The 19,624-nt window shown below is 34.8% G+C and overlaps 1 protein-coding gene across 4 annotated transcripts in view; it reads right to left on the bottom strand.

The window, feature by feature from the left end:
* The window catches only part of BRINP3 (BMP/retinoic acid inducible neural specific 3), a 342,152-nt gene that overhangs the window by 114,217 nt on the left and 208,311 nt on the right, over window positions 1-19,624 (bottom strand). For 3 of the 4 annotated variants that reach the window (XM_066360881.1, XM_066360884.1, XM_066360885.1), the window contains 2 exons: window positions 10,368-10,558; window positions 996-1,186 (listed from right to left, as the gene is read on the bottom strand). In XM_066360881.1, coding sequence (XP_066216978.1) covers window positions 996-1,186; window positions 10,368-10,558 — 382 coding nt within the window. The remainder of the gene's footprint in view (window positions 1-995; window positions 1,187-10,367; window positions 10,559-19,624) is intronic. The other variant, XM_066360886.1, reaches the window with a different exon arrangement.

Raw genomic sequence — 19,624 nt, 5'->3', positions numbered from 1 at the left:
TTCTAAACATGTACCTTATTTACTAACTGATCGTTGACACCCTGCTTATATTTACAGATTTTCCTGCCTTAACTCCCGAACTGTGCAGAGAAACAGACCGATGACAAAATAATTAAAAATTAAAGCAAAAGAAACATTCTTTGTATTTTACTTTACTCTTATTAATTTAGTCCTGAATCACACTATCACACTCTGCCAACTCTTTGGTATGTTAGGTTTGCATTCACTGTTGACCAAAACAATATGTGTTGACCTAATCTGCCAGAGAAATATATCAAAAAGTCTATTGTTTGGTAATGCACAATATCTCTCTCTCTCTCTCTCTCTCTCTCTCTCTCTCTCTCTCTCTCTCTCTCAGAAAAATAAATAAATAAATAAAAACAAAGAACCTTATTTTTTATTTTAGCTTTGGTGCAGTCAACCTTAATATAGTCACAAGCAAAGGACTTTGGTGAATATATAGAGTTTACCCACTAATTCTAGATTATGGTATACCTTGACTTCTAGAAACTTATAACCAAATACTTGCATTTAAGTCTAAAGGCAATGGGGGGAAATACTGCTTAAACAGGGCTTCTTAATGACTCTATCACTGACCACTTTGAGTCTAATAAATCCCTTCTTAGGATAATATCTTAAAATGTACAAAATAAAATATGAAGATATATTTTTAAATTATGATATTAAATAAATTTTATCCATGTACACTTTGTGAGGGAGTCTCTATATCCCAGAATAAACTTACATAATCCAAGAATGCTTCAATTAATATTAGGCTATGAAGACCCTGAACCCAATTTTCAGTTAAAATAGTTCCATCAAGAGACACACAATTTTATCTTAAAGATATTGCACAGCTCACTATGGGAGGAGACGTTAAAATAATTTCAGAACACAATTCTTTAAGTTGATGGGATGTGCTGATCCTTCAAAGTGGATAGGAGAGATAGGAAAAATAGCGTCACGGCAGATACCCGGAGTGGGTGCACCCGTACCTTTATGGCGGTGGACGCGATCTGGATGTGGTGCAGTCTCCGCAGGGTGCTGTCCCTGTCGATGAAGTAGGAGGCGGCGAGCTGGTGCAGCATCTCCAGGGTGACCGAAGAGCTGTTGGCGCTGGGATCACTTCCTTCAGATCCTTTGCTCAGCTTCCGCTTGTCCACGAAAATGGTGAGTGACTCCTCTCCTGCATTGAATATGGTTCAGATGATTCCATTTGACACTTAAAATCCATCCCCCCCACCCCGGTTATCTGCTGGTGAGGAAATTACAGACATAATAAAATAAAAAAGAGGGACAACCAACCAAAGTCCAAGGACATTTACTTGTCTGTTGTTTGGGAGTATTTCCCTTATGCCCAGAGAAGAACTTGGGATGTTGACGGCTGAAAATACTTATTTAGTCATGGTTGAATAGCTAGATTTTTTTTGTAACAATGTCCCTAAAATTTTATTGACAGTCTGATATAGTTTAGGTTATCTAAAACTCCTATGGTCCAAAAGCAAATTAAGAAAATATGTAAAATGAACTTAGGCGGGGGTGCATAATCTAAAATTACTATTATGCAGAAAACTTTGCTGCAGATCTGCATGGCAAATGTAAACATGACCAAGTTTATCGATACACATCCGTTTTCAATTCTACCTTTAAAATGCAGAGAAAACATATATATGCCTCTACAGTTACATAAATAGATATGTTAAATTCAGAGGTTGCCCACATAGATTAAGGTACTATGTGTTAAATTCTACGGCAATCACTACCCCTCCATGGACACCTTAGGTATTGACAATGAACTTTCTCGAGGGTGGACTTCAGGGTATATTATAACTAAATTGCAGTTTTGGGGGTTCAAAGGTTGTCCTCCCCTCAAAAACCAATGTCACTATAGTTTAACATTAAGCATTAGACCTCCCCCTTCTTAGATATTTAGTCTAGCACCTAATTGATGCTTGCTTTCTTCTTTTCAAAAATCCGTTTTGATGGCATTGCCCCCATTCAGTTCAAATGATCGTAATTGTTCTTTTATGTGTCATGAACACTTTGTTTTGAACTAATAGTACTACAGGCCAGAAAACTGTACCTAGTAAACTGGCTAGCTCATGCTAAATTTCAAGTTTTGTAAATCATGCATTGTAAAATATCTAAGACACTTAGACAAGACCACTCAATCTGTTTTCTAAGAAAGCTGGCTTTTATTTTTTTAAATTATACACAGCTATCATGCATTTGTGATGCTATTGGTCTTCACATTTTTTGAAACTTTTATGTTCAGTCTTTAAGAAGGAAGCATGCATCCTCAACTTGAATGCAAATCTCTCTTGGGTATTCTATTACAGCAGTACATTACAATTCTATGTAAGTATTAAAATATTCAGATTGAAAACTGAGATATTATTCTATCAACTAAGAAAGGTTTTGTTCAAATGTCAGTTTTATTCATATTTTTAAGCCAGCTGTAGTTCAGAGTCATAACATGAGTTCCAGAGGACATCCACATGTTTTGGAAAAACTCAATGGGATTTTGAAAACTATTCAACATTCTGTGTCTGTTAGAAAGTGAAGAGGATTAATGACTGTGGGTATAAAAAAGATGAGATTATTTCACCCACAAATCATGCAGCTGTGTCTTTTACAACCAAAATACTGTGGTACTTTATGGACATTAAATGCATATAATGAAGGATGCTTTCATAGAAAGTGAGAAACAGGACAAAAAAATCATGATTTTAATATTATCCTATGATCAGTTCATACATAAGGGAATAGGTATAGGTGATATACTGTGGACCTCACAATCATGTATTTTTCTGTTCTGCATTTCAAATTATCTATATTATATCCATGAAAACACAGAAACTAAAGAACTTTTATACCATTACCTTTTCTCTTGGATTTTCTCAATTTGCATTGTCACGTATACTGTTACACTGAATAACAGAATGAGTGAAATAATTCCAGGGATAAATCAATAACAACGGTGTGGCAGGTCAGATTATTTTTTTGCAATTATTTTCTGCACCATCACAGATGCATACATGCTCACATGGGTTAAAAGGTACATTGTAGGGAAGAACTATGAATTGTTGATGAATGAGTCTCTTTAGCCAGGTCCTGGAAAGGAAGATGCTTAGGTCAGTGGAATCCATGCAAACCAGATAGGCCATGGGCTAGGACACGTCTTGAGAGTCATGGCAAAGTTATAGCCAGCATTTTGCTTTCTCAACTCTGCCAGGAGGGCAGCATGTTCCAGGGACAGCCTCTTCAGCTGCATCTCAGAATGAGGACATGCTCAGAGCAGACTCATGGGGGATCCACAGGAAAAATATATAACACTAGGAAGATAAGCCGTTACTGTTCCAGTTACAATCCACTGAGATGATTAATTTTTTTATTGCTGTGAGCCTAACTCTTATAGGTTGCCTGTATTTTATTTTATTTGATTTGATCATTGCTACTGACTTCGGGTTAAGTCAGACCTAGAATTTTACCATTCCACCCAGAAAAAAAGAAATGTGCTTTTATGTGAGATGTCTTCCTGGCCATTCAACTTCCTTCCGCTTGAAGATCTCATTGTGAATATCTGTTTTGCTTTTGTGTGTTTCACTTATAAAGAATTGCTCTTTGAACAGAAATCCTTCTTATAGAAATAACCATTGCAAACACAGCTTTATTGAATTGTTTCTAGGTTTTACCTTTGATGTGTCCTTTTAGTTCTAAAATGTTATTCTATTTTTGGCAAAGACAGATCAGATGATCCCTTGAACTAAAGTCGTACATTATTTTGGGTACTGCTGTCCTTGGGAAATTGTATTTCAGTTCTCACAGTGTTTGCTTTGCTTGAACTACTGAGGACCATGCTTCCGTAGCTCCACCTGTTAAAAGGTACGTACTAATCCTAATAATATCCATCTTTCCACAAATACAGTGCAATAAAAATAAGACGGTGTTGTAGAAACAAATAGACATAATAGGGGAAAGAACAGTCTCAGAAAACTAGGCTCTGACTAGAAGCAGAGCCAAATATATAAAGACAGTAAAAAAAGCAGACATGTTGGCTTAACACCAATTGGCATCCGCGGGATATTAGGGAGAGGAAATAATTAGCTTTACCCAACTTTGGAAGAGAAACATAATGTGTTTTGCAAAACACTCTAAAGGGAAAACCGACCTTATGACTATTAACAGTAACCCGCCAAAAATGTATGAAAAATTTCTAAAGAAAATTGTCCAGCTACCATATCACTCTATGGAACAATAACATAAACAAAACAAACAAACAAATAAAACTTCCTCAAAACACAGAGGAATTGGAAATAAAAAGTTCCGAGGTTAGATGAAAAGAATCTACCCTGAGTGAAATATAATTAAGTGACTTCTATTTTAGAGCTGTTTACAAACAATGCTATCGTAAACACTTTAGTTATGTCTAGTTTACACACTCCTATTTATTTATTTATTTATGTATTTGTAAGATTAATTCTCAGGAGGGAGATTTCTGCAACTTAAAAGAAACTCTAAACAGTGCTGTTCCAACTTAATGTGCATATAAATCTCCTGTAGATCTCCTTAGCAGTTTCTTTCTGATTCATTCATCTGAGATGTAATCTGAGATTCTGCATCTCTTACAAGCTCCAAGGTGATGCTGATACCGTCAGCCCCGGGACCACACTTGGGTAATGAGGCTCTAAATCATGGTAAAATTTATTACCAGTTTAAATGTTTGTCTTTATCAGTGACCTGTGTGTTTCTTTAAAGAATGTCTTGGGTGGATGAACTATTATAAATAACTCAGCACATGCTGTCAAACAAGCAGAAGTGATATGAAGAAGAATAAAAAACATATAATCAAATTCATACAATTCTAAAACTGAACTTATTTCTTTTTGACTCATTTGCTAGGTATCTTATGACTCAGGTCAACTGACAAGCAATTTTAATCTTCCTGTCTTCTTTGTTATATTGCTATTTATGTAAATGGCTTGAATGTATTTTAATCAATAACTGCTTTAAAACAAAGTTAATTAACAGTATTGCTTTAATTTAAATTTTTTCCATTTTTTTCACCAGAGAAACTTGAGAGATCAAGGTGCGAGACAGAGACAACTGTTGAGGAACTGATACAATCAATCTTAAGTAGTAGGAGTAAATATCATACTTAGGTCTAAACACCAGCCTGGTGGCTTTTTTCTCCCTTCAGCACCAATATTTTAAGGATGCCCTGAGATAGGAAGCTTCAGAATATATATACATTTTCACCTTTCAGTTCTTTTTCTTAGAACAGAATATACATCCTGATAGAAGAACCAGTTCCATGCACTTTCAGTAAGTGTTCATATGTGCTTAAAAAATAAATTTCATATTATTTTTTGACAGCTTTGCTTAATTATGTTACACTTAAACTAAAAGATATTTGGTCTTCCTAAGAAGAGACCAAGTGAAAATGAGAAAGATAGCCACTAATTGATTTTGAAAGAAGGTGGTGTGTGACATAAAAGTTAAAACTATGTGAATCCTTTATACAGAATGTAACTTACATAGAGAAAAGTAAGAATTGAGTATTTCTGAAATTAGACTATATAGATTTTTTTATGCAAGAAAATAAAAAAAATGTAATTGATAGTCAATCCACATGGTAATCTTACTATCTAACTTCTGAACTCTTCTCACTTTGAAAGAAATACACATATAAATAATATATGGAAATACTTTCAGACTAAATAAACTATTGTGCAGGGATAGTTACTTACACACTGTATTGTCATTGAGGTTATAATCATTACTTTTAATAATTATTTTAGTAAGTCAATACTACTCTGGCCATAAATGCATTTTTTCATTAGGTCAGTGAAGAAGTTATGACTCGTATTTAAACAAAATGGATATCTGATGAAATGTTTAAGGTGAGCAATATGGTAACCACAAGATACATTCTTGTAAGAAGCACTTAAAATTTTTTTTTCAAAACACACACCGATAAAGAAAATTATGTTTTCCCTAAAAATTTAGTTATGGCTTTTAAAACTCTGTACATTCAAAACCAGTGGTCCAACAGGACTTGCCTTTAGGTTGCTCAAAATGCAAAATATTTTCTTAAAGTTGTAAGTGAACAAATCAATATATTATTTATCGACTCCTAGAAGACAGTTTGGTCCAATTTTTACAACTATTTCTATCAGGAAAAGAATACTTTTTCCTGTATTCCCCTTCCATGAAAGGTATTACACCCCAACTCCTGTCATTGTCCCTGCCATCTGACTGTGCTCAGGAAGGCAGGGAGTTAACAGTCAGGCTGGCGGATGGAAGGGCCTGGCTTGAGTAGCCTGCCTCTTCCTCCTCCCTACCATGTGCTGTTAGGAGAGACCACACACTTGAACTTCTCACTGCTTTTGGCTTCAGAGAACCAAGCTTCACACGAGGGTGACACACGGGACCTGGTGATGGTGGGCGGCTCAGGACTATGACACTGAGCTGCTGGACAAGTCTGCATATTCTATAGAGGAGAATCAGGTCATGTTTAAAATCTTCAGAAATATTTATTATAACATGTTTATTAAACTTTAGGTGATTATTTTGGGTCTCCATCTTCCTTAATTAATCCTTTGTCCTTTTCAGTTGATCCAAAACCCACAATTGTGTTTGTTAGTGGACACCCTATCTCTCCTGAGTAAGCCCCCTAATTTTAACTTCTTTTTTTCATATTAACTTTTTTCTTTTTAGTATGTTTTTGTTCAGTACATGGATACACTTTTATTTCAGTATCTGTTATATATTTATTATAATGAAATTCATTATAAAAATGGTCATGAAATATATTCCTTCAGTAGCAATCAATACGTCCCAAGAGTGCAGCCTTTTTCAAGATTGGTTCTGAAAATTGAGTAGCTTATTTTAGGTATTTAAGCCGTGATGGGGTTCAGATATCATTATCCAAAGACAAGTAAGTTGAATTTTTATATTGATAAATAGTTGGGAAGCTATACGATGAAATGAATAGGGAATATAATATACACTGAAGAAGGTTTTTATAATTTATTTGTCCCTAGGGGAAGATAATTCAATCACTGGCTTTATCTATCATAAAATATTCCATTTCAAGCTTTGAATCTGCTATCCAAAGTTTTATGTCTAAGTCAATAATATGATGCACAAAATAACTCTTGTGGGGGCAAAATACTGCTCATTTTTAAATTTATTTCCTTTTTATCACTCTGATACTGGAAGTAACTATTTTACATTCAACTTGTTTTTTAAAAAAATGTTTAACTTTAGCCAAAAAAACAAAAAACAAAACTCTAGTTATTTAGGAAGCACCTAGTCATAAAATAACTGGCTTTTGATTTAAAATGTTTTCTATATCTGTGGCACCCACAGTCTGCTGGTATTAGAATTGTTTCTTAGCCTTTGTTAATTAAGTGGAGTGAAAGTGAATTAGCTCAAGTTAAATAGCACCAATCTGAATATTTTTTAAAAAATGAAGTAATATAATTTCATGTTCATTCAGGTAAGACAGATGAGGCTAAAATATACTTACAGCAACAGAAAAGCTTTAGAGTAATTACAACAGCAATAATTTTGAAATTGCCCAAATTCAAAGTCAACCTGGTACACATTTTAATTGCAAATAGTTTATATCCTTAAGCTACTTAAATAATTTCATGCATTTTAGCTAAATTATTAACATTACCCAACAGGTTCCTGAAGAGAAATATAAGTAACATTTAAAAAAGGAAAAGGATTCCAATAGAAAATACCAGTAACACTAAATCAATGGACTACTCAGAGATTAGAAGGTGAGTGAGGGAGGCAATCCTATTCACCCTCTTTTAAAAAGGCTTGAACAAGGCTTTTAAATAATTGAAGGAAAGCAATTTTGAGACAGCATATTTCAATTACTGGAAGAGTTAGCATGAAGAAGTGATTTAATCCCACACAAAACCTACCAAAGAAAAACTAATCTTAAACCTAAAATGTGGCACCCATAAAGCCAAAACAATGAAACCAATCCAAAAGTCACCATAATTTTGTGACTAAAGAATAAATAATGTCCCTGAAAGCGCTCTCTACCTTTTTGATCTCTGTCTTTCCTCTGTCTCTACCTTTTTTATTTGGAGACTATGTTTTATGCCTTGAATTTTTTCTGAGTAACCCCTCCATTGTTGTTAGCAGCAATGAAGATTTGTGTTTTAAAACCACTGGACATTTTTAAACAAGATGTCATAAAAATAATTTTTCACAGTTCCTTCAGCTTTTATTACATTAAAAGTAATTGATATTACTAACCCAAATAGACACAGCTTTCACAGAATCTGTTTTCATAATTATTAGGATATACTGGAATTTTTTGGCTAGCCGTACTACTTATAATAACAAAAACAGAAATGCATCACATGTTTAAACAGTGCCACCCACTGTGAGGAGGAAACTGTACATCCACAATAATCCTCCTGTGGCCTTATCATCTAGCTGTTAACGTCCCCCTTTCTACTAAAAATAAATTTAAAAAATTAAAAAGCAGAGAAGTTACCTAACAGTTTTTAAAGTCTCACAGTTGATTAAAAAAAAGAAAAAGAGGAGAGAGTCAGGATTCAACACCAGGCCTGCCTGAGCTCTCCATTTTATTATTTGAGTACTATTCATTTATGGAGGAAGGTAATGGAGGGATAGCATGTATTCACGGCTAACCTCTTCTATCTGAACCACCTACATCTTTCACCTCTCACTCCTCAAGGTTCCAAACAGACTTACGCTTCTCCATGTGCCCAAGGAGCTGCCCTTTTCCAGCCTGTCCATACTGAGCTCACCTGCTCTGGCTTATGTGATTCTCTCCAATCCTGAATCTTTATTTGATTAACTGACCTTGAGCTTGCTTTTTTCATTCCATCTACTTCCTACATAAAATCTCAGTTACCCTTTGCATAGTCACACTTCTGACACTGACTTAGTGCGGTGGACAACCTCTGCTTCCCAGCAATGGGGAGCTTCACTTATTTGTTCATCTCACAGATACTTAATGAGAACCTACTGTAAGCAAAGCACCATTCCAACTATGGGGGTCAAGTGGGAACAAACAGGCAAGATTCCTGTTTTCAAGAAAATCTGCAGAAATGACAGATAATAAACCAGAAATCAAGTAAATAAAACATTGTCACGTACACATAGGTCCTACGAAAAATACAAAGATCATGATAATGTCAGTGATCGGCTGGGCTCTGTTGCTGGTAGGATGTTCAGCAACATGTTACTTCTTCAAGTAACATTTTAGAGAAAAGTCACTATGGCTGAAAAATCAAGCAGGATGAGAAAAAGAGAAAAGATGACATCTAAGATATAGACTACCGCCCGATCATTCAGACAGAACCTCATCAACCACAGAGAGATGTCTAGGTTTTATTTGAAGTGCATAGTTCCTGGTTTTAATTAAAGCAGGAACTGATTAGACCCAATTCGAGTTTTGGAAAGATCTGTGTGGCAGGTGGACCTTAGAGGGTATTCTGGGAGAAGCATGATGGGGACTCGAGGCAGGCATGTCAGGGTAGCAGTCACAGAAGGGCTTGCTATGGGGTATTTTCTGGAGGGATGGCTTTCTATCCATTTCTGTTCCATGTCCTTCATTCTAGGAAACAATAATGCCCACTTCTAAATGGAATGATTGGGCATTATTTAAAGTCATACACAGAATAAAATATATGGGATTTCGGGATATTCTTAAGGTTTAGGCAAATGCCATGTTTTTCCCTATTAGACATTACCTCCCAAAATATCATTTAAACATATTGAAAATGCTGAATTCTACATTTCTCTAATAAAATACATATTCAATGAGTGTAAACCATAGAGTCTGAATTTTTATAATGTGTAATTTGATTGAGGAAGAAGTTACATTATTTTCTATTTAACTTCATAATTGATATTTATCATTCTAACCAGATCATATATCACCCATAATCAAAAATACAAAAATGACACTTAAAATGTAATTTTAGATCTTCAACATTTACTCTAGAAAACCTTTTCTGCTTTCTGTAACCTGAGGTGATGACTCATTTTTTTTTTTTTTTAAACACCACTTGCCATATTAGCTTGTATTATAGCATGTAATAACTGTGCCTACATTTCATATATGCTATTAAACTATAAAGTGCTTCCAGGAAGAAACTAAGTAATCCTCATCTCCCTTACACTAGTACCATTGTGAACACCACATGAGGCATTTAGTAATAACTCAGTCAATGTGTGGAATAAGTCAATGAGTGAATTCTAGAATTATTCAAACTGCACTATCTGGAACCATAGACACTTTTCCCTGATTGATATGATCTTAGACACAACCACACACAGGCATAAGTATTTTCAAAGAGTCGTACCTCCCAGTGTAGCAGATAGCAAGAAATGTGTCCCATATTTCTTGATAAGATTTTCTGTGATTTGCTGAAGGGTAGGTCGACGTCCCAAAAGTCTTATGTTGCGGAAGAATTCAGGGGCAAGAGGCAGAGGGGAGCCAAGGAAATTTCTTCTCTCAACTGCCAGGTTATTTACTTTCCAGCGGCCAAACTCCCTGAAAAGCAAATTTATTTTTATTCATAAATACATAATCTGTCTGAACATTTCCATCTGAAAAGTTCACTCGGTAGTTAGTTGGGGTCACTCCATTACAGTACTCCTTGCTTGTAATACGACATCATGGGCTATGAGTAGGAGAAGTGATAATTATAATTTATTTAATTGGAGTGAATATTCTAAAACCAAGTCATGTAGAGGGAAAAAAAATAAGCCACATTAAAGTAAACAGTTTTCACTGATGTTTTCCCCCAAGATAAGATGTACTCATAAAAAATGATTTCATTATGCATAGAATCTGAATGTAGAGTTATTAAAAATGGAAAAACTAAGGTAACACTTTTTCTTTAATTTTCTAAGGGAAATGAATTTATTTTCATCACTCCAATGATTCCTTTGTCTATTCATTTCAGAGCGGAAACTTGTTAAACCTCAAGAATGCTTATGGAGCTGTAGAAGACTTTAAAATACGTGTTCGAAAGAGAAACAAATTTTTAAAGTTAGTCTGTCCTCATGGCTTACGTTGACCAGAAATGTCGAGCATGTTTTGTTAGCCTGGTCCATCATCTGGAACCTTGGTCCCCAACCCCCATCCCAACCCCTGTAGCTAACTGAGATGAACGCATCCATGAACTCAAGAGGTTTCATCATGTAAAGCTACCAAGACTATGGGGTTATTACTTGGTTTTATTTGCTTGCTTTCTAGCAATATCATTGAGTACAACATGACTGATGTAGGGCATTTTGACAATGGGTTAACTTAAGAAAACAGTAAGGAACCAATGAGCGTGCAGACATTGCAAATTTACGGGTGCAGCTGCTTGTTTCCTGAAGATGAGGCTTACCTCAGTTGTAACTAGATTAGGCATTTGTTTAATTTATAAAAATAAATAAAAAGGAAGCAATGGAGTGCTGAATTGAGCACATGCTGTTGGGTACAGGGATCGTAATGAAAGCATCTTACCTAAAGGCATCTAAGGTATCCATCGAACCAGACGCATCAGGCTCATATTAAATAAGAACACTGTTGTATCTGAATAATGCTGAAGCCTTCACAGAATGGAAGTGCCTTCCCATCATAACTTGGGTCATTTCAAATGAAATAGGCACAATCATTAGAATTTAATGTAACTTAGCTCTTTTAGAAGCACCACTATTTTGTAGAACACACAAATGGGCTATAACCAGCTCAGCCAGAACATTACTTTGAAAATGTTTTTCTTGGCACTAAACAGCCTCTATTAGTTGATTAGAGTTGTATGTTTGCCTGCTCAGAATTCTGACTTGCAAGCATCTATTATTCTGTGTGTCCACATAATGTTTCCTTTTCTACAACAATATTTATTATAATTTATCTCTATCCATCTCATAAAAAAAGATTGGAAAACCAGAATGATATCAACACATTCTATTTCAATAATACTTACAACATTGCCACATTGCTGCTGACCTTTTTTTTTTATAAATATAACTATTTAAATTCTATGTGAATACATAAATATACCCAGTGTATTTCAAATATGTTAACTACCATGATTTCTTTATAATTACATAGGACTATTTGGTTCCCTCAAATATAGAAGCTACCACAGTTGTATAAGATATTTCAGACTCAATATCAAATAAAAGCATCATAAAAATAGTAACAAAATGAGATGATGCAGTTGTTGAAATTATTTATCTTTATGTGCTAAATTTCCACCAAATAAAGTTGCTTGTCTAAGCCCTAATGGCTATTATATTACCTTTCACAATACCACACTGGCTGGCTTATCATATTACTCTTATCAATATTCATTGAAATTTGCAGGCACAACAGAATATTAAAACAAAATGTAATACCAGGCACTAATCCCCAGAGAACAAATCCAGGGTGAGAATCATAAATTGAAATTGCCCATCTTTCAGTAGCAATCGCCTTCTAATTACATATGGAAAAATCATACTGATCTTAAGACATGCCACTAATCATCAATACTAGTTTCCCCTAATGTTATCGCGTGTAACCGTTAGATGTAAAATGGGCCCTTTTAACGTTCTTGCTGTATAGCTCCCGCATCTCACAAACGATGCCATTGGCCATTTGGCCCCTGGAAGAGGAATGTTCCTAGTGGTTTGGATGACAGTAGCTGAGAAGAAACTGTTTTCAGAGCTGCTGAATGCAAAAGCAGTTGGCAAGGCAGAATATTCACTTTCTTCCCCCTCCTAACACTTGATTCACCAATACCACTTTTTTTTTTTAAATTAACAGTACTGGGAGGATTTAAATCTCGGAAGTTATTTTTGGATGAGGGGAGGGATACAGCAGAATAAATCTATGCACATAAAAGCACAATGACAAATATGAGTTATGTTAAGTGTTTACATGCAGGGTTTCTGAGAAGCACCATTAAAGACAGGGGCATTTGGAATGAGCTGCCAAACCCAGAGTAGATTAGAGCACACAAATGAGCATGACGGTGCAAAATAGTGCTCCTCCCTGTAAAGCAACAAGAAATCACAGTAGCTGTGGCCTCTTGACTATGGCATTAAATCAAATAAACTGAACATGGTTTTACAGAGAATTTTTTTGCAAAAATGGTCTGGTGTGGCTAGGGATACTACTTCTAGTTCTTGAAATATGTAAAGATTTTAGGGCTATAAAAGGACTGAAAGTAATTTTATCCACTTTTAAATCTTTCTCTAGAATAATAGAAAGGTATTATTTAAATTTCAATGAAAATAATACAGCATTCAATTGTAATAGACACTGCCATTATTCCCAAAGCTAATTAATTTAATAAAAATAAGGAACCACATGAATGTATCATCACAGATATAAATATTAATAATATAGCAATTTATATTATCCATGTCTAAATGAAAGCACTAGTTTGAACAGATGTTAGCAATAGTTTTGATGTGAAAAATAGACGTCTACGCTATCAATGAATGACTTTCTGAGTTGAAGAGAGGGAATTATGTAACAAGCAAACTCATTTCTTCCTAAATTTCATAAGTACAGTTTGACATCTGTTACCACTTATTACAATTATTCATCAATCACACCCATATAATTATACAGATCTGGTAATTATTGATCAATGTAGAAAAGCCAAGGACAGATCCATTGTGCTAAAATAAAATATCCACTCTGGCTCTCTCTACAAAAAGAAATAAACAAATATTGGGTTCTACTTTGTACAGTTCTATTTTAAAAAAATAATTATTTATCCTGGCTAATAAGTGGAAATCATTTGCATTTCAGACATGAATTTAAATATTTTGAAGAGGTAATCCTAGTTTTTTTTCAAAAGAGAACAGATTTAAGAGTCGGATCTCTGAAGTTTCATATCTCATCCTCCCCGATGCAGAGCTCTGTGAATGTTAGCAGGTTATCAATCTCCCTGATGAGCAATCATTTTATTTATGAGAAGATATTGAATAATACTGACTCTGTAGAGTTTTTGAAGAAGTAAAATATGGAACAGTTAACCAAGATTAATTCAGGGAACACTGTTTACCTCTTAGTAAATGTCGGTGTATGGACCCTAGTATAGTCACCAATTTGTATCTCAGGACACCAATCTTTAAATGCATAGATATTGATCCAATAAACCTAACAAGACTTTGGATCCAGAGGGCTTGCATAAGTCTAGTCTCTGTATTTAGTAATCTCTTTCTATTTTGTCTGTTAGTTTATTCTATTCATTAGATTTCACATATGACTGAAATCATATGATACTTGTAGAAATGTTAATATATGGATGTACACATAAATATTAAGTAAAATGGTATAATCACTCTTATGATGATAACTGAACTACAATGTTTCATAAAATAGAAATATTTCAGGTGGGGTTAGGGTGGCTGTGTAATTGAAGGTGACCATGATTTTTATCAAACTGATACATGCTGCTTAGAAGGATGCAACTAGGTTCAACAGAAAACTAGTCAATAGATAATGAAATGGAAGGAATAAGAAAATGTAAGTTAAGTGGGAATGAAATCAGGCTACATTTTTATGTAATTATTAAGTTACATAATTATTAGAAAGAAATGAGCTTTTTAATATCAAAAGCCAGTCATTTGTTCTATTTATTTATTTAGACTAAAATTGCAATTAAATATTCTAAAAAAGTGGCCTCACTCATTCTGATTTGAGCGTGAATAACTATTTTATAAATTAGGTATTGGGTTTCTTTTGAAAGACCAAGATCAATTAAAAGTTAGTTAAGCCAGAAGCCTAGATGGTGCTAAATTCACCCAACTAAAATGCACTACCCTGGACTTGGCTCATTCTCATTATTGTTATTCATGTGATATATGTAAAAATCTGGCACATTGGAAATTGCCGGTAATTTGCCCCATCAATGGAAGATGACTCAGGTCTCCTAATTAAAGACCTTTCTCTTTCCCCCTAGATATTTTTAAAAGCAACTACCTATGATAAAAAAAATAACAATCAAAAGAAAATAACCAATAATTTAATTTTCCCCCATGATTTAGTAATTCAAATTATCATTCACATAAAAGTTAGGAAGTACTTAGTCATTTAATAGAAAAGTAATGGTATATATAAAATAAACTGATAAAAATAAAGTTTAAAAATGAAAACCTATACAGAGGAAGAAGTCTATCTATATTCACCCCTTTTGCACTAAATAACCTTGAATAAGTCACTTTGTCACTTAGATTCTTCATTTTCTATGCTATCAAATCAAGAATATGGACTTAAAAATTCAAATGTTTTATTTTTTTTTCTTTGATTGCCTATTTTAAATTTATATAATTCAGCAGAAAAAAAATACACACACATAAACTTGTTAAGATTAAACTATCTCTTGCTGTCCAGTATGTGAATTGATAGTATTTGACAAGGACTGACATACTGAAAATTCTCCTATGCTATCATACCATACATATATTCTTTAGCAATAAAATGTTATTGTTTGCTCTGCAATATTTAACTGATATTCTGCAAAAACAAGGATCACAAACATCAATCGTAACTTTGTCTATTTCATCACCAAAAACATTAACACTATAAAACGTTTGTAATTATTATCACTGCATTAGGGATGATACAATAAGGTATAGGCAAGATATTGGCCCTATCTGAAACAGTTTACAAAGCAACACTGCACCACAGAAATATTGGGCCATGAATGCTATCGGTGGTGGGAAGGGACATCACCCTGAGGGAGATGAAGAGAAGGTTGTTGGGCGGCACTGAGGCTGGGAAGGAGGATCTGAATTTAAATGAGCCATTTTGGGGGCCACTGAAGCATTCTGGCTGTGAGTCAAGTGTGGCTGGCCAAGGATCATAATGACAAGAATAAAAAGTTGAGTTTGAAAGAAAAACAAAAATACATATGTTTTACTTGCAATATGACCATGTGAAAAACATGCATTGCATCTTCAAGATAATAAATTCCTTTGGGATGACAGCTGAAGTGGGGGTAAAGGAGGTGGTACTATTTCATGGAAAATGACTAGGACCTAGATCTGGAGGATCAGGTCTGCAAGTAGCAAACATCTCTGCGGTCCATCTGGTTTGGTCAATTGCATTTTGTTTGTTGTTGTTGTTTTTTGGTTTTGTTTTTTTTTTATGCCCGAGCTCACTAGTCTTTGTACAGGTAATCAAGATTCACCACTTAACACGTCACAGTGACAGAATGAGGCAAAAGAACCAGATCAAGATAAATTATGTGCATAAATGTTGTATCTCAAAGTAGATGGGGTAATTCCTATGCATAAAATTCATAAAATATTTTTAGGACATTTAAGTAAAAAGTACTATTATAACATAATATATTACCTCAATCTTTATCATTGCTCAATTTTTATAGCCTTGCTTAACAGTGAAAATTACAAAAAACAGTACTAATTTCTCGAATAATAAATCATTTCATGAAAATTGTCTGGTTTGGAGGAGGACAGGTTCAGGTAGCTTTGTGTCTCTACCAAGTGCCAAATACATGGTGCCATGTGTAGTGTGTTCTGTGACTTTACAGATTTGAAAACCAAGCCCTAGTTAGACTTAAGTCACATTAAAACTCGAAGACCAATAGCTAAGAATATAAATTAAAAGTTAAAACATATAATTTATATTAAAACACTAGTGTTCTTAATGGAATGCACTGTCATGAACTAAATGTCTTACTAATGACATCTTTAAATAGTCCTTAAACATGAGAGTAGTATTACTTGTCAAATCTAGGAGGAAATGTCTGGACAGCCCCAAAATATTATGCTATGTTCCCATCTCCCTCTGTCCACACAGTCTTATACACAGAGGCACTTAATTATGTACTTAGAAATAGTTTCTTTCTTTTTCTTTTCTTACATCTATGCTTTGAAATATTATCAAAAAAAGATAATTAAAAAATGAACAAAGTTTCCATTTACAGAAAAATGGTGGAATGTCTCTACCACGGAAACAATTTAATACACTTGGACTAAAATACATCTTTTAAAATATATTGAACTGGGAAGAAAATTAAAATTCTTCAGAAGAAAACATGTAAAAAAGTTAGAACACAGAAATGTGAAATAATACAAGAAAATGCTTAAAACAAAACAATACTGTGTATCAGCAACCCTTAGATACAACTAAAGTAATCTTAAGTATGAAATTTATAACCTCAGATTCTTATATTAGAAATAAAAAAATACTGCAAAGTAGTTAGATATACATTGTAATGGAAGAAAAGAATAACAAAACAAAAGCAAAAAAGAAAAAAAGGAGAGAAAATAACCTGAAATTAATCTACAGCAGGGGTCGAGAACCTATGGCTCATGAGCCAGATGTGGCTCTTTTCATGGCTGCATCTGGCTCGCAAACAAATCTTTAATAAAAAAAAAAATAATGTTAAAAATATAAAACATTCTCATGTATTACAATCCATTCATTTCCTACCACACATGTTAATGATTGCAGGTGGCTGGAGCCAATCACAGCTGTCCTCCGGGACAACACTAAATTTTTATTGAATAATGCGTAACATACACAGGTTGTTGTATGGCTGTCACAGAATTACATTTTAAAATATATGGCGTTCATGGCTCTCTCAGGCAAAAAGGTTCCCGACTCCTTATCTACAGCATTCTATTTCCGTATCAGTAAGCACCAAGTTCTGCATTAGTGTTTTGAGAAGATAGGGCATTTATTCTAATTGTCAGGGAAGGCTTCATGGAAGACAGCTTTTAAACTCTGCCTTGATGACTGACAAGGATTTATATCCATGATAAATATGAAAAAAACATTCAAGGCTAAAGGAAGACCTGAGCACAGATATGGATAAATAAAAGTACACTGAGTGTTGATGGGATTCAATCGGGTTCCGTCCGGGCTGTGGAGCAGGTGCATGAACTGAAAGAGAAGGGCACTAAGACGCTGAATTCCTGTAACATCCAGGATGTGTTCCAGTGCTACCCTGAAGCAATTAATATATGTCCACAAAACCATGTGGGCTACAGCCATCACTCAGTGGCTTACGCCAAGAAAGGAGGCTCCTAGGAAGACTCTGAGTATGGCTGCAAAACTGTTGACCTCACTGGCACTAGGCTATTCCCAAAAAAGGTATAATTTTGATTCATTCACACTGGATGGCTATTGTTGTATTGGCTCTTGTCATTTCTTATGTTGACAATCTAAGGGAAAAGAGGTCAGTGTCCCTGATTAAATAGTCAGGTTCTATGGGTCTTAAAAATTCTCGCAGCACACCAGTTGAAAATCATTGGCCCAGAGCCATGGTGATTCTATTTTCATTCTATTTTCTTTCTATTTTCATTTTATTTTCTTTCTATTTTTTTCTATTTTCTTTCCTTCCTTCCTTCCTTCCTTCCTTCCTTCCTTCCTTCCTTCCTTCCTTCCTTCCTTCTCCCTTTCTTTCTTTCTTGTTTTCTGAATATAAACTCAAAGCATATGGTCTTTTAATGGGACAGAATATATAAAATCAAAACTGCCTAGAAAAATCCAAGATATATAATAACTATCTTTCAGGTCACCTTGTAGATGGAAACACTTAATAATAAAAGCATTTTTATATTTAAGTAACTAACCACATTTTATTTATTTATTTATTTATTTATTTATTTATTTAGTATTTTTCTGAAGCTGGAAACGGGGAGAGACAGGCAGACTCCCACATGTGCCCGACCGGGATCCACCCGGCACACCCACCAGGGGGCGATGCTCTGCCCCTCCAGAGCGTTGCTCTGTCGCGAGCAGAACCTCTCTAGCGCCTGGGGCAGAGGCCGAGGAGCCATCCCCAGCGCCCGGGCCATCTTTGCTCCAATGGAGCCTCGTTGCGGGAAGGGAACAGAGAGAGACAGAGAGGAAGGAGAGGGGGAGGGGTGGAGAAGCAGATGGGCGCTTCTCCTGTGTGCCCTGGCCGGGAATCGAACCTGGGACTTCTGCACGCCAGGCCAACGCTCTACCACTGAGCAAACCGGCCAGGGCACTAACCACATTTTAAATGGTGCCAAGAATTAATAGAAAATGATGCTCTTTTATAAATTGTTATTGCAAAGTTCAATATAATAATTAGTCCAAAGAATTCCTACATAGTTGAAAATGGGCTATAAAGTAAAGATTTTGTAAAAGGGAACATGTATGTATTTCAAAGAGCTAAAAGTAGATATTGGAATTACATCAAAATGAAGAAAAGTCAAAATATAGAATTTGTAGCAATGCATTTATATGTTACCAAAAGGTATTTGAAAAACAAATTAGTTAATCGTTCTCAGTGATCTCTTAAATACATCTACTCTGCCACAGAGGGCTGAAATGAATAGACCAACATCTCCTCGGTGTTCAAAATGCCTTTGGTGTGGGTCTGGTTATATCACAGGTTGCCCTTACGTCTCCAAAGAGGAAATGAGATAGACCCTAAGACATGTATTCAATATTCTCAGGTTTTCTTCTGAAAAGATTTTTCCCAAAGCTACAGAAAGCTTTCAAATGTGAGAGGCACAAAGGTGTTGAAAAGTAGAACAAGATAAAATTCCTTAAATTAAAGCTCTGAAATACTGACCCAAATCTTGAATTAAATCTCATTTTGTATCATCAGATAATAAG

The sequence above is a fragment of the Saccopteryx leptura genome, chromosome 1 (genome assembly GCF_036850995.1).
Source record: "Saccopteryx leptura isolate mSacLep1 chromosome 1, mSacLep1_pri_phased_curated, whole genome shotgun sequence".
Lineage (NCBI taxonomy): Eukaryota > Metazoa > Chordata > Mammalia > Chiroptera > Emballonuridae > Saccopteryx > Saccopteryx leptura.
This window is presented reverse-complemented; position numbering and strand designations above follow the sequence as displayed.